Source organism: Clarias gariepinus, chromosome 15 (genome assembly GCF_024256425.1).
Source record: "Clarias gariepinus isolate MV-2021 ecotype Netherlands chromosome 15, CGAR_prim_01v2, whole genome shotgun sequence".
Lineage (NCBI taxonomy): Eukaryota > Metazoa > Chordata > Actinopteri > Siluriformes > Clariidae > Clarias > Clarias gariepinus.
In genome coordinates, this window is record NC_071114.1 from 23489789 (window position 1) to 23517080 (window position 27292).

The 27292-nt window shown below is 38.7% G+C and overlaps 2 protein-coding genes across 2 annotated transcripts in view; one reads left to right on the forward strand and one right to left on the reverse strand.

Moving 5' to 3' along the window:
• Positions 1-3478: 3478 nt before the first annotated feature.
• map1lc3c (microtubule-associated protein 1 light chain 3 gamma) lies at positions 3479-6437 on the reverse strand. The gene is made up of 4 exons (XM_053513523.1): positions 6310-6437; positions 6141-6196; positions 4944-5050; positions 3479-3858 (listed from the first exon to the last, which is right to left on the reverse strand). Exons 1-4 carry the CDS (start codon positions 6365-6367, stop codon positions 3666-3668), a joined length of 414 nt encoding a protein of 137 aa, XP_053369498.1. The 5' UTR covers positions 6368-6437; the 3' UTR covers positions 3479-3665.
• A 1852-nt stretch (positions 6438-8289) lies between these two features.
• Positions 8290-27292, forward strand: part of strn (striatin, calmodulin binding protein) — a 55947-nt gene continuing 36944 nt past the window's right edge. Inside the window, exon 1 of the mRNA XM_053513143.1 lies at positions 8290-8630. Within this exon, the coding sequence (XP_053369118.1) occupies positions 8415-8630 (216 nt within the window). The 5' untranslated portion in view covers positions 8290-8414. The remainder of the gene's footprint in view (positions 8631-27292) is intronic.

Sequence of the window (27292 nt, forward strand, 5' to 3'; positions counted from 1 at the left end):
TCCTGAATCTGTATACATTTTTTGGTTGACTCCAAAGACAGAGAGAGGGGGGAGTGGCCTTATATAAGCTTAAAGTTATTTCTTCCACAGTACTAAAGGACACAATAAAGCTGTATGTACAAAATATATATTTATTTTTTTCTTTCAGTAGGATTGAGGCTAAATCATCACTACTGTAAGGACTGACACATTCAACTGACAGGGTGTTTTGCAGCTCAACACTGCCATCTGCAGAGTTATGGCACTCCTGCTTTATTACAACATTTTGTATTATACTTGGAGATTTTCTTTTTGGTTAATCCAATTGTATGTGGTGTCCTATAGCACGTTTAAAAATAGATATTACCACAAATCAGATCTTGATGAAGGAACTCCTTATGTAGTTCTAGATCCTGAAAAGCAGGAGACAAAAGAAAAAAGCACAATTTTCTTGTGAGGAACCAGATTCAAAAGAGAACCCTTTCGCTTCTTCTTCTGCCATTAATGGCTGTAGAGCAGATCAGGAATTTTCCCCACGTTTGGTCTTTTAAGTGACACTCTAAAAGAGAAAATCTTACTGAGTGTTGTACTGGTGGTGATGATGAAACATGTATTGTTAAACAAGCAACCTTAGCCCATGTAATTGTAAAATTACCAAAAATGCTGACAAAAGAAGCTAAAAAACTTGACTGCAGTGATTTTGCTATATTCCGGTTTATTTGTATATGCACTACTTTAAGCATTCGCACTTTTTCTTTTTTTTTATCTAAGGAAAAAGTACAGTAAGTATATAACAGGATTTCTCAATATGCCACTGTTTAGTAGGCTGTAGGTGGTTCAAACAAGGAGTTCCCCCCGTCCCAGGCCACCCTTTAAGATTTTTCCATGCTCTATCACATCCACTGCAATTTAAAAAGGCTTTTATTTAGTTGATTATTTAAATTAGGAATTGAGAAAACATTAAAATAGGCATGACAGTGGGTCCTGCTGGACCAAGATTAAGGGCCACTAATTTATATGATGGTTTATTCTAAATATATTCCATAATTTTTTTTGGACAGACTCTGTATGAGCTGCTTACATAAAATTTTAAATACATATACCTGTGTTTTAACACACTTATTATTTAATGTTTTTACTTTCTTTGTATTTTTCTTTTATTTCTTTTTATTATTTTCAACACTGTATATTAATACTGAAGCCATGGAAATTATGACATAACAAATATGAAATTCTGTAGTCAACAAAAATGTCTTAAATTTTATACTTTGGATTCTTCAAAGTAGCCCCCTTTTGCTTTGACAACAACTTGGCAAACTCTCAGCATTCTCTCAGTCACCATTATGAGATTGTTAAGGGGAATGGTTTTCCAACAATCTTAAAGGCGTTCCCAGAGGTGTTGAGTACTTGTTGGCTGCTTTTCCTTCACACTCCAGTCCAACTCATCCAAACTTATCCTCAACTGTAGTTAGATCAGATGATGTGAAGGCCAGGTCATCTGAGGCAACACACTCCATCACTGTCCTTGTTGGACAAATGGCTCTTACCAAAATGCTACTGTATGGTAGCCATGCTGGTTAGATGTGCTCTTAATTTTGAATAAAACATCATTGTCAACAGAAAGCACCCCCACACCATTACACCTCCTCCTTCATGCTTCACAGGGAAAGCAGACATTCAGGAACCGTCTGTTCACCCTCTCTATGATACATGTGGTTAGAACCAAAAATCTCAGATTTGGACTCATCAGACCAAAGGACATTTTCCACTGATCTAATGTCCATTCCTTGTGTTTCTTGGCCATTGCAAGTCTCTTCTGTATGTTGTTAAGGGAAGGTCTCTTTGCTGTAGTCCGATCATACAGCCTGACTCACGCACACCCTTTTGAACAGTGGATGTTAAAATATGCCGCTTGTCAGCTCAGATCTGAGATTCTGTAAATCGCTGGTTTATGAGGCTGGTCATTCTAATAAACTTATCCCCTGCAGCAGATGTAGCCTTTGGTCTTCCTTTCTTGGTTTGGGTGGTCCTCATAAAAGGCAGTATTATCAGCATTTGATGCTTTTGGCTTCCGCACTTGGGGATACATTCACAGTTCTTTAAGGTTAACTGACCTTCATTTCTTAAAGTCTGTAAAAATTGTCATGTTCTTAAAGTGTTTCTTGCCATAATATGGATTTGCACAGTAATTTTAGAAGCACTAATATGTCTGTCTGTACAGTGTTTCTCTAAAGAAGTCGTGTCCAGACTTTTTTACAAGCCAATTCCACATGTTTAGGCCATTAGAGGATTTCATGGGAGCATTAAATATGTGAAGGAGGCCATCTAATCATGGCCCCAGGGTACTGAGAAAACTTTACACCTTGATTGAGTACAATCACTAGTGAAACACTGGAATAAATGAATTAGTGTATCAGGGAATTATATAAAGAATATAAGGTAGTTTTTAGTCTCATAACTTGTCATTCTGCACAATCAAAAAGTCACAATTTGATATATTACCATCAGGCTACACGGGAACATGTAGGATAGACATACTTCCAACTAACACTGATGCATTAATTTATGCATCCAAATTAATTTGAAGTGTCAACAAAATCTGGAGATTGGCTATGCTTGAGACACCACAGCATGCAATTAACTATTTAGTTCAATAAACATAAAAGGGTGAGAATTAAATTCTCAAAATTGACGATCATTTAAGGAAAAAAAAAAAAAGACAATTCTCTCGTACTTATTATTCCGATTGTAAATCAACTGAACATATTTCTTACTTATACACATGCAAGTCTGTCTATATTTTCAGCTTACCTGCATTTTAGAGCCATTAACAGAAAGGTTGGTATTCTTAAGTTGTGGTCTCCTTTTATACAGACTTTCAAATGTCTTCAGCTGTGTTTTTTTTTTTATTACATTTAACTATTAAAAAAAATGTGCTAAAATAAAGCAGTACAGTGCATTGTAACCATTTTCCTATAAGCATCGACTTACCCCAGCCCTGGCTAACTTCTGTGTATACTGTACTATTCTGATGGCTTCAAGCTAAATTACTAACATTTACTGAAGGTAACTTAAGACTACAAAAAAAAAAAAAAAAAAAAAAAATCTATCAAGCATTAAAAACACTGCAAATTTGTTTAAACGTGCTAACAAACTCAATAGAAGATGCCATAATCTTACAAAATGTAAGTGGTTTATATTACCTACCAAGGCTGTAATTATTTTAATTAATTTATCTTGAACCATTTAACATTTGTAATTTTATCTCAAATGTGCATATTGATTCTAAACCAAAGACTGGCTCATCAGTTCAATTAACTGAATCAAAAGAGCAATTAAACTGCACTGGTTGATTAGACAGAGGTTCCTGTACAAAAATAAAATAAAAATTCAATGAGGGGTTGGTGGAAATGTTCAAAACACCAAAATACAAATCCTCACTGGGTTTGGGAGAAATGCCATGAGGTTGAAGGTTCAGTTTGACAAATCTACACTCTAGTGGCCAACACAAGAACAACAATTTATTACTTCCTTAATTAAAACACACATTCCCATGACGCGTGCATACACGCAAAATGCAGAATTTTTAAAACTATACAAATATCATTATTATATACAAGCATTTTTAAATAGTGGTTCACCAACAGTTTTTAAACACCCCCCACACCCCCATGCAACATTTCCAATTATCGTCTTGAGAGCTGATGCACACTTTCACAGTGTCCAAACATTTCTTGAGAGGCATAGGTCATATAAAGAAATCCATCCTCATCCTTGTGGTCCTTGTACACCTGTGCCATAGTGAGAGACATGCTGGCGATTCCAGCGTTGTTGATGAGAAGGTAGAAAGCCTGGCTGGGCATAAGAGTCATCCGGTTTCTGACAAGGAGAAGAGAAGCACGTCAAGCACTCCAGTCAAGAGTCAAAAGAAATTCAAATCAGAGAAATTTGAAATCAGAGGAGTTTTGTTTCTCCTGCTTGTACCCTTTTTTTTTTGCATCATAAGGCATAATAGTGACATAACCAAGTTTTTTTTGTTGTTTAATATTTATTGCCTCGTTGAAATGTACAGTTATATTGACCCAGTTCACTTTTCCACTAAGGGCTTGTTGGACAAAGTTCAATTGAGCAGACACTGCTCCATCAAGTACATAATGAGTGATTATCAAATGATGCATGCTAAGGAATATGGCTTGTTATATGAAAATAGTGACTAAGGGATATGAGAATTATCAGCGAGGGTTTGTGTGATTAATAGTTACATAAGGATAACTGGAGATCATCTACAGACTTATCCATTAAGGATATGGTGTATACAAGATTTTCTTTGTCATTACAATTAATTTTTTTAAATAAACACCAAACTGAAGATGAACGGCTCTTTTATACACGACTTAAATGATATAGCTATGTATAACAACTTTGTGCTGCTCTTTTTTTTTGGGGGGGGGGGGCAGTTCTGACATTTAAATGCCATTCACTTACAATTATAAAATAAAAATAATTTTAATAAATTAAATGCTTTAATATTTTTATTTAGCATTAGACCATTGAAACGAGAATGACAACCATATTGTACATGGTACGGCCAAATTTTGGTGCTGCTCAGAAACCTTTAACTGTTTTGCCTTCCTTGTTCAAATCTTTTATGAAACATCTACTTAAAAAAATTAAAATCTGAACATTTTCCATATTCCGTAAAAAGGGACAAGCCTCACTTACTCACTCCCACAGAAACACCAAAATCCATCCCTGTCCTTTATCCAACTCAAATTCCTCAGGTCCTTAATCATAAGCACTGGCACAAAACCAAAGCTGCTATGGGTGACTGGAGCTTTATAATTTTCCAACAGATTCAAGGTTACAAGCATTTGAAAGACTGCAAGGTTGAATAAATCTCATTTAAAAAAAAAAAAAAAAAAAAAAAAAAAAAAACAGCTTACCAAAGAAATAAAAGAACGCACCTGATGATGGTGACGAACTGAGTCATGGTGAGCTCTTGGGGAACAAGAAACTTGGTTTTGTCCAACAGCGGAAGATATTTTTCACGATGATATCGTTCTATAATCACCTACAAAAACACAGTGCTTAAGCTACAGCATGCATTTTAGACATACCAACACAAAATAAATGCTTTCTGTAAACTACTTTGTAAGGGGCAGGTGAATTCTGTATGCATCATCCCAAAATATTGAAGTTTTATACAATTTATATTAATTCAAAATATATTTGTATTGGACCTGAACATGAACAACCCTTAAAAGTAATCCATAAACATTTTCATATTAGTAGCTCAAACACTTTCCATTGTAGGATTCACGAGTGTGATCTAAAGCCGAATCTGAACATGTACAAACCTAAAAGGGGAAAAAAAAAAAAAATCTAAACATATTTACTTGCAAAATAAGCACCTATTCAACTTAGGACATCAAGACAAGTGCAAGTACTGTATGCATGTACACAGGTGTAAGGTTTACATTTTAGAAACAATCAAGGAGAGGAAGGTAGTGGTTGTGGGGACTAAACAAGCAAACATCTAGGCCTCTATTTGTGGACGTGTAGATTTTCAAATCACTCTGGAAAATCCATTTTAGTCCACAAAGATTGTGTTTTATACACATACACCATGAGCACAAGTGTGTGTATGTATATACACACAGTACATACTAATACTGCATTAAAACTAAACAGCCAAATCAACTTTTTTGCCTACATGGAAAAAAAAAAATGCACAAATCTGAATCGGATATTCCTTGAAAACTACTTAAATCTGTTTTATAATATTGACTTGCACAATTCACTATGTCAAGAAATTGTATGCCTTGCTCCTGCTATTGCACTACAAAATTGTATTTGTTATTGATGACGTACCACCAAGTGGAATTAGATGCATGATTTTAAGGTGCAGCTTAAAGCTTTACTCTAAAGGCTAACTCAAGATGTACACGGGTGACTCGAAAAAAGGGGGGGGGGAATCTGACCACCTGTTACCACCAGCAGCAAAGACTGTGCAGTGACACCATCATGGCACGAAAGAGGATCTCTTAACTATGCATCCTTTACATGAAGACGCCTAAAACTTTATATATTAAAAGCTAAATAAAAATAAGTAAATAAAACATGCGTATGAAAAAAGGTCCACAGTGTCAGCACGACCTTACCGGCACTTTGGTTGGGAACTTGCTCCTGATTCCGGCGACCTCCTGCTTTCGTGTTGCTGCTCGTCACCCAATAAACAAACAAACAAACAAACAAACAAACAAGATGAAACGAGTCAGAAAGAGAGAACAGGCCCGGGATGCGCTTTAACAAGTACTAAAAGTGGGTTACCGAAGCTCTTCCTCTGTTTGAAAGGCTTGGGGTGCTGGACTTTCTCAAACGGAGCCATGCCTGGTGTTTTCCGACTTTTCCGCGCCGGGTTCCCACGGCCTCTAATCCGCGCGCAGTCACACTGATTAGCCCTGAAACGCACCTAACGCCAATTAAATAGCGGCCGTCAGGTGACGTAGCTGCGCCTGAGCCAGCCTTCCCCATTCCCCCAGAGCCTCCTGCTTCATCAGACTGCAGAACCTGAGAAAGACCAGAATAAGAAGAGAAAAGTCTCATTCTAATGCAAGGAAGAGATGCGAGGTGAAGCTTTACTCTCAGTAATAAAGTGCACGTTTGTTCCAGGTCGTTTGGGTTCTACTATTAAGAATGTCAGTAAAGTGCGGATCTAAATGAATCCCTGACTAAAGTAGAATCGTTCATCTTTTAGTAAGAATTTAAGTATGTATCATGATGTAGTTGAAATGATTACAGTTACATAATTGGACCTTAAGAAACACAAATTAGTCCATGTAAGAACCCACAGCGACACAGGTATCACTTTTTCTTATTTTCTTGTTGAGGTCCGTGTGTCTCCATCTAACTCTGACTACCTTGTAGTCACTATGATCTCCTGCATGTCCTCCCTCACCACATCCATAAACATCCTCTGGGATCTTTCTGGGAGTTTCCTCTAGGTACTCCAGTTTCCTCCCACTGTCTTAGGTTAATTGCCCTAATTGCCCAAAATTGCCCGTAATGTGTATATGTGCCCATATATATTCTTTTTCTGTGCATATATAGGGTCACGGTGGCCTGAAGCCTGTGCCAGGAGATTTTAGGCATTATGATTTGGCCCTTCTTACAGTAGCCACATTTTCAAAATCTTATTACAATGGCGGCTTGAAGTGGGTGGGATATATTAGTCAGCAGGTAAACCTGTTTTTTTTTTTTTTTAACTTGATGTGTTGGAAGCAAAAAGAAATGGGCAAGCATAAGGATTTGAGTGACTTTAACAAGGGCTAAATTGCGATGGCGAAAGGACTGGGTCATAGCAACTGCAAAAACTACAGCTCTTGTGGGATGTACCCGGTCTGCAGTGGTCAGGACCTACAAAAAGTAACCCAAAGAAGAAAAGGATTACTGATGCACATTGGGAGCAAAGGCTGGACCCTGTAAGTCTGATGCTATAAAAGCACTAATCTAGATCAAATTGATGAAAAAGTCAATGCTGGTTGTGATAGAAAGGATCCAGAACACACAGAGCTCATCACTTGTGGTGGCGAAGAGGGTATCTACCCAATATATAATGTTATGGCTAATCTGTGTGTGTGTGTGTGTGTGTGTGTGGTATATATTTGCAGTTTAGGCCTTGCTGTGTAACTTATGATGAGAGATGAAATGACACACACACAAACAAAATTAACCACTTTTTGGTGTGTGTGTGTGTAACTTATTATTTATCAACTACAACCATTGCTACCAATACAAAATGCTTAATTGATTGAAAATGAAAATGCTCATTCAAGATTTTTTTAACTATTATTAATAGTTGTTTATAAATAATAAATTACACATCCTAAAAGCGTTTAATTATGACTAGTAAAAAATACGTCTGAATTTGAAAGCCCAACAGCATCATGTCCCATCATGCAAAGCGCGCGCTTCGCCGTACAAACAAGTGCATTGACCTTCGATTGGATGTTTAGGATCGAAGTGATTTATCACAGCCAATCAGAGCGGAGTATGTTGACAGCGAGCGCGAGCTGCGCGCGCTCTACGCTTCTGTTTGGGGGCGTGGGCTCGCGGCCTACGCTATAGAACGACGGCCCAATCCTAATACAAGTCTCTGTTGGACGGCTTGTGCACTACGTAAGGCGGAAGATTGGGGCTGTCACATACTGTAGGAAGTGCGCGTCTGTAGGGCTCACGGAGCTTTTTGTAAGTTAGCCAACGGACTACTGGTTTTGAGTTGCCCAGTAGAGAGAGCTGTCTCTATCGGTAGCTTGTTTTTCCTCTCTGAAAGCGGATATTGTAAAGTAGAGTGAGAGACACAGGGAAAGAGAGAAGCCATCAGACGGAGTTGTCGTGCCAATCTGGGCGAACGGATCTCCCTTCCCGGCCTGGCCATGGACGAGCAGGCGGGCCCCGGTGTGTTTTTTAACAATAATAATAACTCGGCTTTGGCCGGCGGAGCGAAAGCAGCGCAGCAGCCGGGAGACGGAGGCGGAGAGGCGGTCAGGGCGCAGTATAACATCCCGGGGATCCTGCACTTTCTGCAGCACGAATGGGCCCGCTTCGAGGTGGAGAGGGCTCAGTGGGATGTAGAGCGAGCCGAATTGCAGGTAATTCACGTGGATATTTAATTTTCGGGGGATTTTTTTTAAATTGTCGCAATAAACCCTTGCTTGTTTTTGCCCGTGCACTCAGCGGCACTTTTCTCTCACGCTAGCGTTAGTCTGGGCAATGACGTCAGGAGACGCAGCACTGGAGTTTGCATTTGCAAACCTGATTGTCTGTCATCTGACTGCCAAAAACTGCTCTGTTTTTTTAAATATGCATGGTTGAGATGCAGGTTAGGCCTTGCTGTGTAACTTGTCGTGAGAGCTGAGATGACACACACACACACACACACACACACACACACACACATACACAGAGATTTTGCATGCACTAAACGTGATGATCTGTGCAGTACACGACCATGATTAAAAACCTATGCTTCAGCAAAATCAAAACTGCCTACAGAATGTCTTTGCAGTGCTACAGGTGTATGTCTGTCAGTGCATGCCAAATGTGCAAGAGGATCTCCAGGATCAGGATTGTATATCTAATAGGGAGACACCAATACTGATTCTGGTGTCAGTTATCATGCTCATTTACTCATAAACATGTCCCCAAGCTCCACATGATCCTCCTATGTGATGCGAGCCAAGTGTACAGTGCTGTCCAGTTGAACCTGATGACATGATCTAAAAGTATACATGATTAATGATGTCAGTCGAAGCGAATCGGACTCTGTGGAAAGTCTACAACAGACAAGTAACCTTACAAAACATTCTTACAGCATGTTTAATAGAGAGTCCAATTATGGCTGACTTGGCTGACGGTCCAAAACTCCTCCACCACCACATGAATGCATTCCAGATTCACCAGATTCTTCTGCATCCTCTCTCCAAAAGGGTCTTCCAGTTAAAATCCACGGCCTTTATTACCTTCTTTATGATGGCATTTGTATGAACAAGGGCTTAATATGGCATCCATATTTTGGAATTGTGAGAAGATGATAAAAAATATTTATATATCCTTGTTATCTAATCATCAAAACGCAAGACAATCACGCACGTACACAGATTAGACAGCTAAAGCGCCATTGTTAAAATATATATAGATTTGTTATGTTATGTGTAGGTTAATATTTAGCAAGGTTTAATGACACACTGATCCAAATAGTTATAGTAGTGGTGGATTTATGGTTTGCTGTCGAACCTTGGATAGTTAATGTATTATAGGATGCCAAACTTATCTGCTTGTGTATGTGCTTTGAAACCCACAAAAACACATCTCTTGGTTTGTTTAATTAAGGTTTTATTGTTTTAGTGGGTCGTATGTTGAGAAGTACTACTAATCAATCAGGATCATGTATTTCCTTTCTGTTTGAGCTTCACTCTGAGTGTAAGGATATTTAAGTGCACCTCTGTTTTTATAAGAGATTTTTTTATTTATTTAATTATTAGGAATAAGTTGTTTATATTTTGCATGACAATTCCAAACACCACCGCCGCTTTTCTTGCTTTCCGACATTCACCCAGTCAATGTAATTGCTTTAATTCCTTAATGCATCTAAAGTGAATTCCTGTCCACGCTAGCTGATTTTCATTTTTATTTAGAGTTTTCATCAAGCTTACAAATGACATCTGTGTGACATTAAGTGACGTCTGTGTGATGTTACAGGAGTGACATCTTTGTACTACGTTTTCAGTGTCCCATTCTTACGCGTATTCTGTGTGTTTGTGACATAAAAGGTGCCAGAGGTCAGGATCTAAACGTTTCAGCTTCACACTGATCCAGAAACAGTTTTTCACGTCTGATCACGCTACTCTGTCAGATTAGTGCGTCCTCAGTTTGGAGATAATATAACTTCGTAGCATTCCAAGATGTTGAGTTAGTGCTCTGTAGCAAGGATTTAGTCTTATGTAAAAGTGTTTGTCTGTTGGCATAAGTGGAGTCCAGAGTTCTATATGATTTACACACGATCTCCAGAAGTAAAGACCAAAACATTTATCGACTCTGATTTAATGATGTGTAGCCCCGCTTTGTAATTCTTGTGCATCGCTGAGCCTGAGTAGCTCAAACAATTAGATTTGTTTGCTCCTCGATTTTTTCATCCATCTCACTCACGGCTTGATTTGGTGCGACTTTTTTTTTCTCCCCCTTTTTTCTTTTTTTAAACCTGACAAATTCCAGAGCGATGGTGATGACGGGGAGGAAAAGGCTGCTATGCATTTCCTCATTCGGCTGCTTTCTTCTTTTGTTTGTGTGTGTGTGATTTGTTCTCTTAGCCATCGAGTTCCTCGTGCCTTTTAACAAGGCTGCGTGTGCACTGCACTGGAGATATGAGATTGCGTCTTCAGAAGGCAAGCAAATTTTAACACCGTGCTCGCTCGCCCACAAGATCAGTTTGTTCTCACAGGGTTGGGTGGTACCTTCGATTTTCTCATTATGTGTGATAACAAAAAGAAGTCAATCAGTCGTAACTCAGAAGCGATGAAGGCATCTGTTCCTTCTGAGAGCTGCAAGTTCTTCGTAGTGTAGTAATGGTTGTTATTATTGTTGCCAAACTGCGATAAAGCTGCCTTTGTAGTCGTTAATGTTGTCGTGCTGTGATGACTAAAAGACATCATGTACTAAGAGGGCCGGAGCATCATCGGCGCGTCCGTCTGATCAGTGAGATCAAGGCGTGTAGATTTTCTCAGGGAGTTCTAGGATTGAATCTGCAGCACAGGATTAAAAGCAGAAGAAGCTGGGATTTACAAGTTGGTCTCTGTGGTGACTCATCCTCCTGTATTGCACTGCCTCTCTCGCTCACACTCTCCCCCTCATCCCGTCTTTCTCTCGAGTACGTATGTTTGTGCCGATAATCAGTTATGAGATACACCAGAGTACAGTATATGTAGGAATAAAAGGCAACGGGGTTACAAAGATTACTGGAAAATTTGTCAATGATACAGTGGTCTGGCCCAGACATAACAGAGACGGAGAGAGTCTGGTGAGCGTTTTCTGAGCAGGTCTTTCCCCCTTCAGTAAGAGACAGAGAGAGGGGACGAGTGATGCAGGAGAGGAAGCTGAGTCCAATTCGGGAATCACACAGCAGCGACATCGTTTAAACCCACGCGCATCCTGTGAGACTTAAACCTTCAATCAGGCCTTGCTGAAATAGTCATTAGCACTTGCTGAACGAAAGTCGACATGTCGCAAGATTTACATTTGCACATTCTCACAAAAAACAGGTCCTGAGTGGCACGAGAAAAGCTTTCGCGTTAGCGCCGAATGATCGCGTACCAGTGTCCCAGTCTGTGGCAGGAAGACGAGAGCTAAACCAGCGTTGGCAGGAGTCACGACATCCCCTCTCCACCGTCGAACACGGAGAGACATAGTGCTTCACTCTTCCAGTGTGACATCACATAAGCAGTAGGACGGTTCCAGTCTTGGTGACATTTGGTTAACAAAAAGTCTTAGGTGTCCGTGGCTTAATGTCAGTCGTTTAATTTGCGCAAATTTTGAATGTGATTTCTTTCTCAGTCAAAAACAAACAAGTCATAGAATTATATTGATGTATTGAGAATAAAAAAGAAAATCAGTTCAGTTATGTATCTTGTTTAATTAATGTATCGACTCCAAAAAAGATTTATTTAACTTATTTTAATTTTTTTTACATAAACATTTATGATATATGCTGGCTTCCTACAAAAAAGTTCCCATTTGAGTAGGGTATAATTATTAAAAGAAAGCAACTAAGGACATTGTAGGAAATTGGAGGAGAACTTATCAAAACCTGGAATGAGAGTGCTGAACCGTCAACTTCATAGGAGGAATGTGGTCATAAAAAAAATAAATAAATTTGAATGGAGATCACTTAAACACTTGGTGAAGTTGCATGGTTAAAAACCAACAGTAAAATCCATAGCCACGTTTAATAGTGGAAGTAAGATTTCTATATTTCTAGTGAGATGCTTCTTCTTTGTCTTTCGGCTGTTCCCATTCAGGGATCACCACAGCGAATCATCTCCCTCCATCTAACCCTATCCTCTGTATCCTCTTCTCTCACACCAACTTACTTAATGTCCTCTCTCACTGCATCCGTAAATCTTCCTTCAGACCTTCTGCCTGGTAGTTCCAACCTCAGCATCCTTCTACAGATCTATTCACCATCTCTCCTCTGAACATGTCCAAACCACCTCAATCTGGCCTCTCTGACTTTATCTCCAAAACATCTAACATGGGTTGTCCCTCTGATGGACTCTTGATCCTATCCATCCATCCTCAACATCTTCATCTCTGCTACCTCCAAGTCTGCCTCCTGTCTTTTTTTCAGTCTCGAATCCGTAGAACCTCGCTTGTCTCTTCACTGTCTTAATCAGAACAAAATGTCAATAAAATGATGTCAGCTGATGACCTGACTGTATCACTACTTTGGATTTTTTTTTTCCCTGATGGAAGAAGCATTTTCTTGGGCTAAAATTCGCAAGAGTGATTCTGGGAGCATGAGAAATCATTTTCACACATAAACTGGACAACACATCGTGTGCTGTAATCAAAGATTAAAGGTTATTTAATAAAAAAAACAAAAAGTCCCACTTCAGGATGCTCTGATCTAGGAAAATAATCCACATCAGGGTGCAAACAGTAACTCTTCTTTGTGTTGAACTGAATTGCGTCATCCTGTCACATTGTTCTTTCATTTCTAGCAATACATCATGCAGCTGATATTGTGTATTTGAGAAAAACCACAGGGAGAAAAAAAACGACTGTTGGTCTGGAGATCTCTATGTTTAGTATCCAGGATCTTCTTTATGTTTAATATTAGATAAGGGTGTTATATCTAAAAAGGTTAAAGTGTCAGTAATGTGAAAAAAAAAGTCAAGGCAATGAAAAGTATACTAATGAACTGAACTTGGCAGAAAGAATAAAAGTGAGCGCACACACTCATGTAGACACAGCTGTACGAGACAGTGGTTTTGTTAAGCATGTCAGATGAGTTGTGCTGTATGAGCACTGTATTTGCAGGCAGGGTTATGCATGTGGGTTTGAATCATGGTGCGGTGATGTAAGCTGCCGGTGTCAGAGCGGTGTGATACGTACAGCCCTGTTGCCCCAGGCGTGACTAACACCCTGCTCTTCTAATGAGCGTTCCAGCCTCAGCACAAGTTTGTTTTTCACCTTTGTGGGTGTGTGTGCCTGCTCCAACAGGTTTCTCGCTCTCTCTCTCTTTCACTTGTGTTTATTTTCGATCCCCATGTGTGCAAACATATACTCATTACCGGATTGTATGGTGCCACATTTTTCCTGACTAATTGTTCCAGACACTTATTTAGCCGTACAGTAGGTGCTGTATCTATTTCAGGAATGTTAAAAATTTTTAAAGGTCAGGCCATAAAAAAAAAAAAATTCAATCTTTCTAGTCTATATTTTTTATTTAGGGATGGGAATCACCAGGGATCACCTGATACAATATTATCACAATATCTAGGTTGCGATTCGATTAGTTTTTGCGATCCTGTTAGTGTTAAAACTTTATGAATATCCCGATTTTTTTTTTTCCTTCATTTTTTGTTACAATTCTTAAAAAAAAAAAAAAAAAAAACTTGCCAAATAATTTCCTCATTCCACACAGGATGCTGTGCTGCCTCCCAATGTGTAAATAGGTTAGAGCTCCACCTGTAGGATTGTAGAGGAATGGCAACATTTTACAACATGAAACGCTAACATGCATAAATAAAAAAATTTTAAAAATCTATTTTTCCAGTAAGTCTGGCGCTACACAAATGAATTACACCACGTAACTGGTTTTTTCCCCCCCTAGTAGTGCGTGTGACTGGTTTGCTAAGATGTGTCTGTGAGTTTGTGGGGCGGAGCGTCTGAAGGAGCACTGAAAGGAGGGATTTATTTATTTTTGTTTGTTTGTTTGTTTGTTTGTTTATGGGGTATGCATCAACGCTGATACTGATGTTGGTCTGACATCATGCGTCGACATCATAGAGATACAGAGATCGATCAGCCTCTGGACGCATCTGGTTTTCAGCTTGATTAGCAACTGGTGATTTTACTGATTCCATGATGATCTTGCATTCTGGAGTGATGCAAAGGAAATGTATTTACTTTATCATTCAAAGATCCTAAGTTTGAATCCCACTACAGCCATGTGTATCTGGAGGTTTTTAGGATTCAGGACTCAGGACTTGTCAGTCGTAGCGGCACTAGACGATCATGTGCATCTGCGCTGCTTTATTCCCACTAACGGTTCCTGTGCAGCGTTTATTTCATTTTTTTCCCCAGTTAAAAAGCTCACCTCTCTGAGGAAGAACATGATTACCTTCGGGCTTCCTGCTAAATTTTGATTTTCGGTTGGATTTTATTTATACCAAAAAGCTCTCCAGTTAAGTAGAGAAAGTCCCGTAACCTTGTGCAGTCTTGGAGAAAATGTGAAGGCTATTTAATAGATAGTGTTTTATTTCATGCATATAATTGAATTTTTTGCAAAAATGTTTTTTTGTATGCTGTCAATAATAGATAAAAAAAGGACATTGAAATCAATATGTCAGACTTTAAAATGAATCAGAAAACAAATCAGAAACTTAATATAGTTGTAAAAAATTTAATAGAGAGCAGGATGGCAGGCATGGCCATTAAACATCGGTGAGGTGCAAGGTTCTGTAATTTGCACGCAAACAAAGGTATTTAAGCATGAAGCAAACACGCAGCGAAACTGTTGTGCATGAGAGCATCTCTGCCTTTTTTTTTTTTTTTTTTTTTTTTTTTACCGAAGTGTAAAGTTTGCCTGACTGCCGAGGTGCAGGTCTCTTGACCCGCCCGCTGATGCTGCTCTGTGCGCTCAGATTTCTATTAACGATCCTGTTTAAACGGCAAGGGTAAAACTGAGAGCTCATTGCTAGTCGCTCGTGGCAACTATCAACATTAATCCATAAATACAACTCAATGATGATCCGGTTGCTTAAAATTAAGTAGGTTACTCTCCTGTTGTGGTATGAGTTTTGACAAGTTTTGAAGTTGGTGTGCTCGTACCCTGTGCTCGTACCCTATACCTGCTACACACGGTGACACTGACACACACAAAATACTCAGTTTTAAGATATTTATGTTGAAACTGCAAGAAAAAATGCTGAGTCATTTCAATATCAGTGTAATTTAAAAAAAAAAAAACTAGAGTAAGGTCAAAACTTACACACTCCTGTGTGTTTAACAAAAATGTTACATCAGTTCATTTGTAACTCTGGTACGAGCGTAAATGTTTGCCCCACTTGTGATTTGCACATAAGAAGAGCCGCGTGCAGGGAATAATTTTTTGTGGTCTGATTGTGTACCTGGTGGTGAAACAGCTCAACAGTCAGAGACTGTGTTACCCGGCTGCTCATCAGCTCTATAGAAGAAAAAGAAGAAGAATACTCTTGCAAAAGGAGAGTATTTTGCAAGGAATTTGCCGAAGATGCAAGCAGTTTGTATTTTCTTTAAAAGCTGTGATATACCTTTAAAGAACTTTTTTTTTTCTCAAGCATTTAATATAAAAAAAAAAAAAAACTTAAAACCGTCAATTGATTCTGGATCGAAAACAGATACGTCCATTCATGGCATTTAATAATAAGCAAAACGCTGTAATTGGTGGCAACTTGCTGTGGTGTATGTGGAATAAAACACTCCATATCGAGCTGTAATATGAAAATAATGCACTTTGGTTGTGAGTGGAGCAGCATGTATAACCACATGGGCCGAAGTGTTGTTCCTACGTCTCTCACAGAACGTTTTGTCCCGGTGCTCGAGTTTGAAAGGTAAACAGCAAAACAGTTTCCACTTGAGACGGATTAAATTTTAATGACTGGTGACGGCGGGCGTCGCAGCAGGTAGCTTTGCCATCGCCTACACCACTTGATCCTGAGCTCGACCCACAGTCTGTATTAAATTTCCAGAGAATCCAGTGTGCGTGATTTAGGGTTGCAAATTTTAACATTTGTTTTTTACTGATTGGTAAACAAATTAAGAATAAATAATCGATCATTGATTCTTTATAGTGACAAGACATAAATTTTTAATAGCTGCACAATACCAATAAATTTGTTATGCAAGACAAATGAATTATACCCAAACAGAGAAATACTAAAACAATTATGATCTGTAGTGTAACGAACCTTAGTTGATTTATGATCCTTATATATTTGGAGCTCAACTATTTATGCATGCTTCTTTGACTAAAATTTGCCTAAAATTTATTATTTCCCCAAGACACATTTTCCCATCCAAAGATGATAAAATGTATCCCAGTTACCGGAAAACCGCCCAATCTGGCAACACTGCTTGCTCAACTTTGCACAGCTGGACATTCTGATTGGGTGTTTATTCTCCGGAACGTCAATACCGTCATCATTTAAAAATTTGATCTGCAACTGCACCCTCTTGGGGTGTATAAATGATTAGATATGTAAGCTACGGAGAATTATTATCCAAAACAAATATTATTAGTTAATTTGTTTTTAATTGGTTATTTTTTTTTACCAGCAGTTACCAGATGTTAATGATTCATTAATGAGTCTTTGTCAGTGGTGTACTAGAACGAAGTTGATGCATGAATCGTGCAGATTTCTTTCAATGGTTCGGTATGCGTGTGAACCTATGCAAAGTGTAACTATCATTGTGGATAATAAAATTTCACTGTCGCTGCATGCCGTTCTATTGCCTCATTCCTGAGGGGGGAAAAACACACGCACACTTTGTGTTTTTGGTTACGGAAATTTTTGCACACACTAAATATGTTTTACTTGCTCAAGCTTTTTCTCCATAATGAGTGTTGCCAGATCACACTAACAAAATCCCCCTATGCAGTATTGAATCTCTGCCCGTTGTGATTAAAACAGCTCTAATAATAAGATATGTACTAGAAATAGTACTGTAATTCATTTACAAAACAAATGCGCCTGCTTTATTTCACTAAATGTAGCTTAATGTTTTATCAAAATGATAGGGTCCAGATGATTACTGATTTTTTTTTTTTGTAATTCACTGTTATTTAAAGGAATAACATCAGTACTGTCCTTTCTTCCTACTTTACAAATAAAAAATTATTTGAAAATCATAAAAAATATGTCCAGATCTTCGAAGAGAAAACTCATGTTTCACTCTTACAACGATTACAAGTATTGAATAATTCAATTGACATTTTAATTATCCATTGTTTTTATTTAAGACCACAGGTAAAAATCCCTTGTTTTAAGTTCTACAAGTTGTTGATGGAATTTTTTTTTTTTTTTTTCAAAAAGGATCCAATCCATGACCTAAAACTGTAATACGATCCAAATTCTGAGCTTTAAACCCTAGCGCCACTAGTGTTCATGGTGGGCGTATTTCTTCCTCATGTCTAGCGTTGCCAGGATCAGCTCCTGAAACCTATGACTAGAGTAAAGCTAATATTCCAAATATTTAAAGAAAGTGATTTAATCAATCATGAAAGGCACTGATCTCAGAGGAACCACCGATGGTTTAAGAACTGTAAAGAAATTCTCTCATCGTTTGTAACTGGTTGCTCGTTTCTTCTCAGATTCCACTGGAACTATCAACCTAACACATGGAAATGACTTCGTCGAATCATTAAGGCTTTGACTCAGTCTAAAGTAGTGTTTGAGTGTTTGATTCTGTGGTCGTGCTCCAGCTAGCTTTCCAGCAATTCTGACTTTCTCAGCCTTTTTTTTTTTTTTGATCTCCAGCTTTTCACCAATTTGCTTTCCAGATCTGCTATTAGCATTCTTACTGTCATGAGCTATTTGTGAATCAGTGTGGTGGAGAGAATCAGCTGGAATGCTATGCTCTGCTGCGAGAACACTTTAGTCATACCAGAGATGGAAAATAAAGTGTGTGAGTGTTGCAGGAGAGAAGCTGCACCTGTTTGGTCAGATTTAAGTGTGTGAAGGGTTTAAAAGTACACTGCTCCTGCTGGTAGCCATGTTGTGTGATGATCTCTGTAACACATAGGGGTGTGTGTGGGTTTGTGTGCACATTTACACGTCCGTTTTACTTCTAAACCATTGCTGATTGTCAAAACTCTCTTTTTCTTTGGTAGGAACATCATTTTGTGTTCTCAGTAACATGTTGGACTTTAGTCCTCGTTATGCAACCCTCTGATATGAAATGATTCCATGGAAACTCCGCCTCCTTACACATTAGTACTCGCTCATCTCCTTTTGTTTTTCATGCTTAAAAGATGCATTCATTTCCTGTCGAGTTAACTGGAGAATGCTTCCTGGAGCCAATGCTAGAAAGCAAAGCCAGGATTTAAATGCAGCTCAGTTAAATGGCTGTTCAATAAGGAATAGCGATGAACTTGGAAAGCAACAAGCACTCTGAAGAGCGCTGCATTTAATGTGTATGATGTGAATATGCATGGGGAGCACCTCAACACTCAGTTCACCCATCATTGTTTTGAAAGCGATTTATGCAGGGTGTTTCCGACGTATGTGGTACACGTGACACTAGACGCAGACACTTGGTATTAAACACCAAGCCTACTCTAATAGTGGAAAGGGTTGTTCAAGTCAAACCAGGACTTTTGATTGTGTAAAAAAGCAGAACAAAGTTCTGAAACGACATTTGAGACGAACACTTTTTCTCTACATAATTTCCTGCAACATTAGTGTTTCACTAGTGCCTGGACGTCATCAAGATAAAAAAGTCTCTCAGTATGACGGAGCCGTTTTATTTCTAAAACACCGGCCTCCCTGAAACGTCTTTAGTGGCCCAGATATGTATAAGTGGCTTGGAGCAAGGTCAAGACTGTACAGGTGGTTTGGGCAACAACTTCCAGACGAGTTCCTGTAATGTGCAAATAATGTTTGTGAATGATTGTCTGTATAGTTTCGACAGATAGATGCGTCTCTGCTGCAAGCTGATGACAAGCGATCACTTACAATGTTCATAGAATTATTAATTAATGCCATGTCTAACGTACATTTAAAGTGTGTTTTAAAACACCTTTCACGTTCCAAAAATGACACAAGCCGTTTCAGCTGATTTCTGCATTCACACACATCCACAGACAGAGACACAGAAAAAGAAGTAAAGAAGACACAATGTATTGGTTTCATTTCTGCTTCAGACATTGTTTACAACGAGCAGACTGGATTACAGATTTACCTGGTTTAACGTAAACATGGTCTTAATGGAGCACAGACACAGTCAGTTCTCTATTCTCTCATCGTTGGTTCTGTTTCTCCTGATGTTACACCCTGCAGAGTGAGCATAGTTAGTTAGCTTTCGAATCAGTGACGTGCACAAGCCATCGCGATCTGTTCATTTCTTTTGGTAAATCAGGGTTGTTTGGCTGTTTGTGTTTTTTTTGCTTTTGTTTCTTTCAGACATGCTCAGTACCAGCTCCAGTTTAGGCCAAAGGACAGGAGGTCAGATGACTTGTTGTAAAAACGACTGCAGTTGAACAGACAACCGTAGTCCAGGAACAGAACATCCTCCTGTGTTGATGCGGGTTTTTTTTTTCTTTTTTTTTCTTTTTCTGATGGTGACCTGGATCGAAATATTTCTAGCTTTGAGGAGATTGGGCTCTTGCTGAAAAATCCTATACATTTTTATTTTATTTTTTTTTAAATCCCATCCATATTTGGAAATTCCTGCATATTTGGAGGAAAAAATAAATCATTTGCAGTCCCACGTCAGCAGTCGCCCCTCAATGCCTCTCATGTAGGCACCGTCTTCAAAGGTGTGATTCATTTAACGCAAAAATGTTGGATTTAAATTGCAAAACGGTCCGTCAGGAAGAAGCATATCCTCCAGTGTCAATTTTTTTGTCGCATATTTGAAAAGATGACACAGTGGGACACCTCCCACGCACTAAAGCTTCAGACCCTACAGTATCCATGTTCACATCCAAAGATCCTGCAGCTCAATCCAAACAACAATTCGAAGGGTTTTTGGCAGTGTTTTGTACAAACTATTAACTGAAACCCTGTGTGGATATGATATCAGGCACCTATTACAGCGTGCAGCCTGTAGACATTTCTTAATTATCAAGCAGGGAGTTCTTTACACTCGGTCTAATTTACTGTAGTTTTTGTTTTTGGAGTGGCAACACATAGGCTTATAAAAATTGTCCTGCTTGGCCCTGATTGCCTCCATTGTACACATTTTCCAGGTGATTTGTGACTTCACAATCAGGGAGGACCTACCTCTCTTTAATGCTCTTGGAAGCTTCACTACCTTGGAGTCAGCTTGTCCAATATTTCTAGTCCTTGTAAAAGCAGCTACCACATACTAAGAATTTCTATCTGACTGCTATTGGCGTTCAATTTATTGATCAGTATCGGAGCAGCTTGGATGTATTATGTATGTATGGGTATAAACATTCGGGTCAAATATGATGTACTACAGTGGATTTCCAACTCGTTACTGAAGCCTTGCACTTCCAGAGTCAGGGTTTGATTCTCGATTTCAGGGCTGTGTGTTGAGTTTGCAGGTTTCTCAGTATGCCTGGTGGGTTTCCTTCGAGTACTCCAGTTTCCTCCCACAGTCCAAGACATGCAGAGTTGGGATTGGTCCAGGTGTCCCGCAACCCCGAATAGAGATTCAGTTTATTGTTTTTATCTTAAAAACGAATCAGTAAATTTGATATAGAAAATGGATATATAGAATGATCAGCAGTGAGTTCTGTATCAGAAACACAGCTCTTTACTTAAACTGGCACAATGCAAATGCTCCATACTTGAGATTGACAAATCATGGCAATCCTTTGGCATTTTTTACTATCTTTTTATATATATTAATTATTATTAATTATATATATAATATATATATAATTAATTATATTATATAATTTATTTATTTATTTATTTATTTTTTAACCTTTTTTTGTGCTATCAGACTTCACAGGTTTTGATGATCCCATAGGTTGTGCATGAAAGAACGGGATCACATGACCAGCAGTTTCTCTGTATATTTATGCTGTGTTCCTGGTATCCTATAAGGATTACCAAGTAACTTTTTAAATGGTAACTTTATTATTATTATTATTATTGTTATTATTAGAGAGAGATTCAAACAACAAGTAACAGCCTTTGTAAAGTAGAGGTGTAAAGCGGTGCCAAACATATTTTATTCAAAATGAAGATCCAGTAATCTTTTCTAAAAAATAAAAATAAAAAAAAGATTTTATGCTTTATTTAAATTCACGGTGGCGTGGAGGTTAGCACTGTGGCCTTGCACCTTTAGGGTTTAGTGATCAATTCCTGCCAAGGGTCTGTGCCAGTGGAGTTTGCATATTCTCCCCGTGCTTGGTGGGTTTCCTCTGGGTACTCCGGTTTCCTCCCACAAAGACATGCAGATTAGGTTAATTGAAGTTCTCAAATTGCCCAAAACGTATGTAAGCCCTGCAATGTATTGGCACCAGGGTGTACCTCGCCTTGTGCAAGAAAAGTCTACTGGTAAAGACTCCAGCATGCACGCCTCCCTGTACAGAATAACAGGTTCAAAACAATGTGTCATGCAAAATATGCAAATCATGTTTTTTTTATTATTATTATTTATTAATTTTTTATTTCCTGTAGAGATAAAAGCCTTCATTATAACAAGTTCACATGACTGAGAAATCACAAAGGACAAGGTTTACAGTCTTTCACTGTGCCAGAGAACATTTACCTTAAATTGTGGATGTAGAGGATCTATCCAGAAATATGAAATAAACATTTCCTTCCATAAAGTTTACCTATCGCATACCAGATATAGCAAACCTTTTTTAAAAATCAGTCCATGGTTCGATATATTGTGTGGCGTGCCTCTCGTATATGTCCATTCGAGTTACCATAGAAACAGTACGAGTGCACTAATATAAACTCGTGATTTGCTTTGCAGCTGCAACTGTTAGACCTGCTGTTACAGAAGATTAATCACCACATCGGGGTAGAGAATGTACCAGCACTGTGGTGGAATGGGTGATCAGCATATACATGTTCTCACTGAATCCATCCTGGTGATTGGATGGCGTTGAGGTCTGCTGTCTGGTTTGTGTCCGTAAGCTCAACGCTATAGTGTCCTAAAGTGGGGGTGATGGGGGGCTTAGGGGTGAAATTCAAATAGTGTTCCCTATCGGGTAAGCTGAAAACTATACACATCAGACTCTCTAGTTATAAACAGGGCTCCTGACGAAGGCTTTAGTTAGTAATCAACTCCTCAGCCTTTCTGAGAAAGCACAAAGGTCATTTTGTGCGACGAATCTGGTGTATGCCTGTTTCTCTCATACAGTATGTCTGGACTGACTTTCCCCAGTTGTGCTTTTCTGCATGTTAATTGCAGGAGGTGTGTTTGCACTTCAGTGCTTTTGAAGCACACTGTTGGTCCAGTGTTCCACATGAGAGAAAATGGTATCTCTGTAAGAAATTTTAACTACTTTTTAATAGTGCCGTACACAAAGCTGGTTCGTGTGGGGAATATTGCACCATTGTTGAGGCTTAGTGTTTTGTAATAAAGGAGCGGAGGCGGAATTAGTAGACATTGTTGCTGCACCTTCAATCCAGGAACAGAGTTAGTGACGGGGAGACAAGATCTGTGTCAAAGGGAGACGTAAGTTTGAGGTTTTGAGATGCGTGATGTGTGTGCGAGACGCCGTTAATAGGCTTAAACAACAGTAACCAGAATGCAGCTAACCCACCCACAGATTTCTTACAGTTTATAGGATGAAGCAAACAGCATAGTGCATCAAACACAACGTTGCGATGGACCAACCGAGTCTGATCAGCAGTGCCAGTTATTTATTTTGAATTACTTTTAAATCTTTAAAATATTTAACGTGTATTTGACATCACCGGGCTTGTTCTAGCATTAAGAGATGCAGTAAGATGTAAAAATAATGTACTAGTCTGCTAAATCCCACCTTCTGCGTAATGATTGGTTATAAGCATTTGTTTGTCTATGATTGAATAGTGTGTGACAGGCTATGGTGTAAGGTCTAATCCTAAAGTGCAAAGGTAGGACTTTTTCTTTTCTTTTTTCTCCCACACAGTTAATGGCCTAATCAGTGTGAAATATCAGTGGATTGGGGAGACAGCTGGTACACGGCTAGCAAAAGCAACTAAACGCTCAGTTCACATGTCCCTAGTTGTTTTAAAAGCTGTGATATTCACTAAAGATGAAGAAATTATTCGGCCAATGACCTGAATCAGTCAGCCTCACATACAGCCAGCGGGGACCGTGTTTGCACTTTCTAGTAGTGCAAAAAGAAAATGTGGAGATGAATCGGGAGGTAACTGATGGGAATCAACATCCACCTCCCGATACGATATTATCATGATATCCAGGTGCAGATTCGGTTAAAAATTGCAGTTCTATAAGTTTCACGATTTTAGAAATATTACAATTAGAATTTTTTTTTGCCCAATTGTTATAATTTTAAACCTTCAAAAAACGCTTGATTAATTAAAGCCCATTGTAGCCCATTTCTCATAGCAATAGTTTTCTTACTTAAAAGCCAAAGGCAGCATTTAAACAATACAAAATAACTTAAAATACAATACATTCAACTTCAAATTATGGGAAAAAAGCTACTTCTCTGAGCAGCGCATATCTACTAGGTGCTACTAACTTAGAATCATGAGCAGAGTGTAGCTGGACTATTTAAAAGCTAAATAACAGGTCTTTGAGGGTCAGAAATCTGGCTGATAAGCAAGTGATCAAATACTTATTTGACACAGTAATTCACAAATAAATTGTTAAAAAAATCACAAGTTGATCAAATACTTATTGACCTCACTGTATATATGTATATGAATATGAATGAATGAATAAATATATAGATTTGTTCTTTTTTCCTCCCGTCTCTGTTTAGAACCTACAACCATCATCTGTGGCTAGCAAACAATATAAACTAACCGGCTCACGTTTATAGCACTTTCTTTCCGCCCGTTATGATGCATTGGCATTTTGACACGATGCAGGAGTCACGAATCTCTGAGGAAGCAGGAGAGTGTTCACAGCCTTCATGGTTGCTATCTGTCGATTCAACATCAGTCGAGAGAAAGAGAGATGGAGAGAGTCTGTGCTACTCCATGGCAGCATGTGCAGTGCTATCGACGCATCGGTCTTCCTGTGGAGTTTTGTTCAATCGCCATAGAAACTGTACTTTGAAAATCTGTACCCTTGGCAGATTTTTTACCGGCGTTTTATTTCTATCGTTACGCCACCCACTCTCACCCCAGACTGTAATGTCCTCCTTCTGATGCCATTTCATTCTCTTGTTGAATTGAGGTTACAGTAATGGCATACATTGGAATAAATCTCAATTGATTAAGGTCAAATAATGACAACTGAGATTATGAGAAAATGGACAGAAATACAGGGCGAGGAATAAAAAAAAAAAAAGGTGACTCAGAAGCATTTGTTATAGCTAGACAAGGATTAGGACACAAGCTGGGTTGCATGAGAACTAGTCAAGTGTGACCTTTCCATTTGTTTTAGCACTATATCCTAGTAACAGTGTGTTACCATGAGAGCATGGGTTTAGCATGTTAACCGGTCCAGTGTTAGTGATCCGGCGATCCTGTTCTTCTAAAGGAGTGCCCTTGGCTTCTGCTTTGCTTTCAGTAACAACTGCAAGGGAAAAAAGGCTGATGCTTTTCAGGCTATTAAACAGAATTAATTAAAACACTTCAGGCCAAAAGGGCGGATGGGATTGTTTTCTGTCTCTTGTATGAGCTGCATTGAATTAGTTACAGAAGTCTCATTTGACAAACGATCATTGTGTTTTTTTTTTTGTTTTTTTTTTTTTTGCGCTGTGCTGCGTTCCCAATGCGGCATTATGAAATCGCTCATTAGGAGGATTCACTCATTATGAACAAGTTGTTTTGAATGAAAACCGCTTTGTTCACTGTCCCTCTTTTCATTTAGCTCGTTCTTTTATTAGATGTGAAAAGAACACACTACTGTATAGACCTTGACATTAACAGTGACAATTGCTAGACTTTTTTTTTTATTTCAGATTTGGTAAATATTATTGGATTATTCCTTTAAGGGCTGAGGAATCATGCCAGCATGATGCCACGCCTCAGTGTCACGATACCAAATCTGTTGTTTCTGGACCAATACTGTCGTGATGCTTTTTAGTACCGTCTCTGTGAGCCAGAGGCACTGTGGTTGAAAAAAAAATGGGCTAGAGAAATTATGGTGATAAACGTGTTATACCAGAGGCCTGATTAGTTGGTGAGATGCTGTCCCTCGAAACATTTTGATGAGACTGATTAGACATCATAATTTAGGACTGGGTTAGGTCATGTTGTTAGAATATTTCGTTTTTAATCGAGTTGTGTCTTCATCTAATCTAATATATATTTCTGCATACAAAAAGCAAATAACATGAAATAACACACACTGCATTATGTAATTAAATAACAGGAGTGGTGGATTAAGGAGGAGTACAGCACGTACCAGTCCTTCCTGGTTGAACTTCTGACCTGTTGAACAATCTAATCAACAGTCATGATCCGTCGTAACGGTCATGTGCAAGGTGACAACGTGACATCAGTTTTCCAAGACCTGTATTTTTCCATTCCCATCATCCAATTTTTCTGTTAATTTTTTAATACTGTATATCATTTTTACAATATGGTACAGGTGACTTAAGGGGTGGTATGGTGTATGTGGTACCAATATAAAGTTTGGACACGCATTCTAATTCACTCACTCACTCTCACTCATCGTCATTACCGCTTAATCCTGTATTCAGGGTCGCGCGGGCCTGGAGCATATCCCAGGAGACATAGGGCACGAGGCAGGGTACACCCTGGACAGGGTGCCAACCAATCGCAGGGCGCACAAACGTACGCACACTAACACAATCATTCACACACTACGGGCAATTTGAGAACACCAATTAACCTAACCTACATGTCTTTGGACTGTGGGAGGAAACCGGAGTACCCGGAGAAACTCACCCATCAAGCACCATGATGAAACTGGCTCTCATGAAAAGCATCCCAGTAGAGCAAGACCAAAACTTAGCTCTGCTGCAGAGGAGAAGTTCATTTAGAGTTACCAGCTTCAGAAATCACCAATTAACAACCAGCGGCGTTGTGAAGGCTTTACAGAGCATCAGTAGCAGAAACATCTCAATATTAACTGTTTAAAAAATATTATTGCATATATCGGATGTCTTGTTTGAGTGTAGAAAGAAATAAACATCAGGAAAAGACTATAGAATTAGAAGGTGTGTTCAAATGTTTGACTGGTAGTGTACACCCTGTATCTACATTGTTTTAAAACACACTGGCATTTCTCAGGTCATGCACTTTTTAGACGCTCCCTAACCGACTCCATTACTGTAAATCACTGATGTACTGTGTCTTGGAGAGGTTAGATACAGCAGAGTTATATATCTGTAATATATTCATCTGTACTTGGTTCTCTGTACACTCTTAAAAAAAAAAAAAGAGAGAGAGAGAGAATGTTTTTTTTTTATTATTTATTTTTTTTTTTTTTAAGAAATAGAATAAATAATCTCTAATGTACAGGCAATGTCCTATTATAAGCCTCACTTTACAACAGCGCAGGCACAGCGGTACTGCTGTGTTTAAGCACGTGTCTTTTTATAACTGAAATATCTTTGTTTTTCACTTCAGGCCCTCACTGAGCTACTGCCATCACGTCATCACAAGTCTAATTTCTAAACAAAGCATAAAACTTTTTTTTTTTTTTTTTTTTTTTTTCCTGCTGTGAAACACTCCGCCGTGGCTGTGCT

Coding starts and splice junctions, on each gene's coding strand:
- map1lc3c (XM_053513523.1), bottom strand. CDS start 6,367: ATGGCTCCGTTTGAGAAAGTCCAGCACCCCAAGCCTTTCAAACAGAGG. Junction 6,197..6,309: donor CAAACAGAGGAAGAGCTTCG/GTAACCCACTTT, acceptor GGTGACGAGCAG/CAACACGAAAGCAGGAGGTC. Junction 5,051..6,140: donor AGTTCCCAACCAAAGTGCCG/GTAAGGTCGTGC, acceptor GTGTTTTTGTAG/GTGATTATAGAACGATATCA.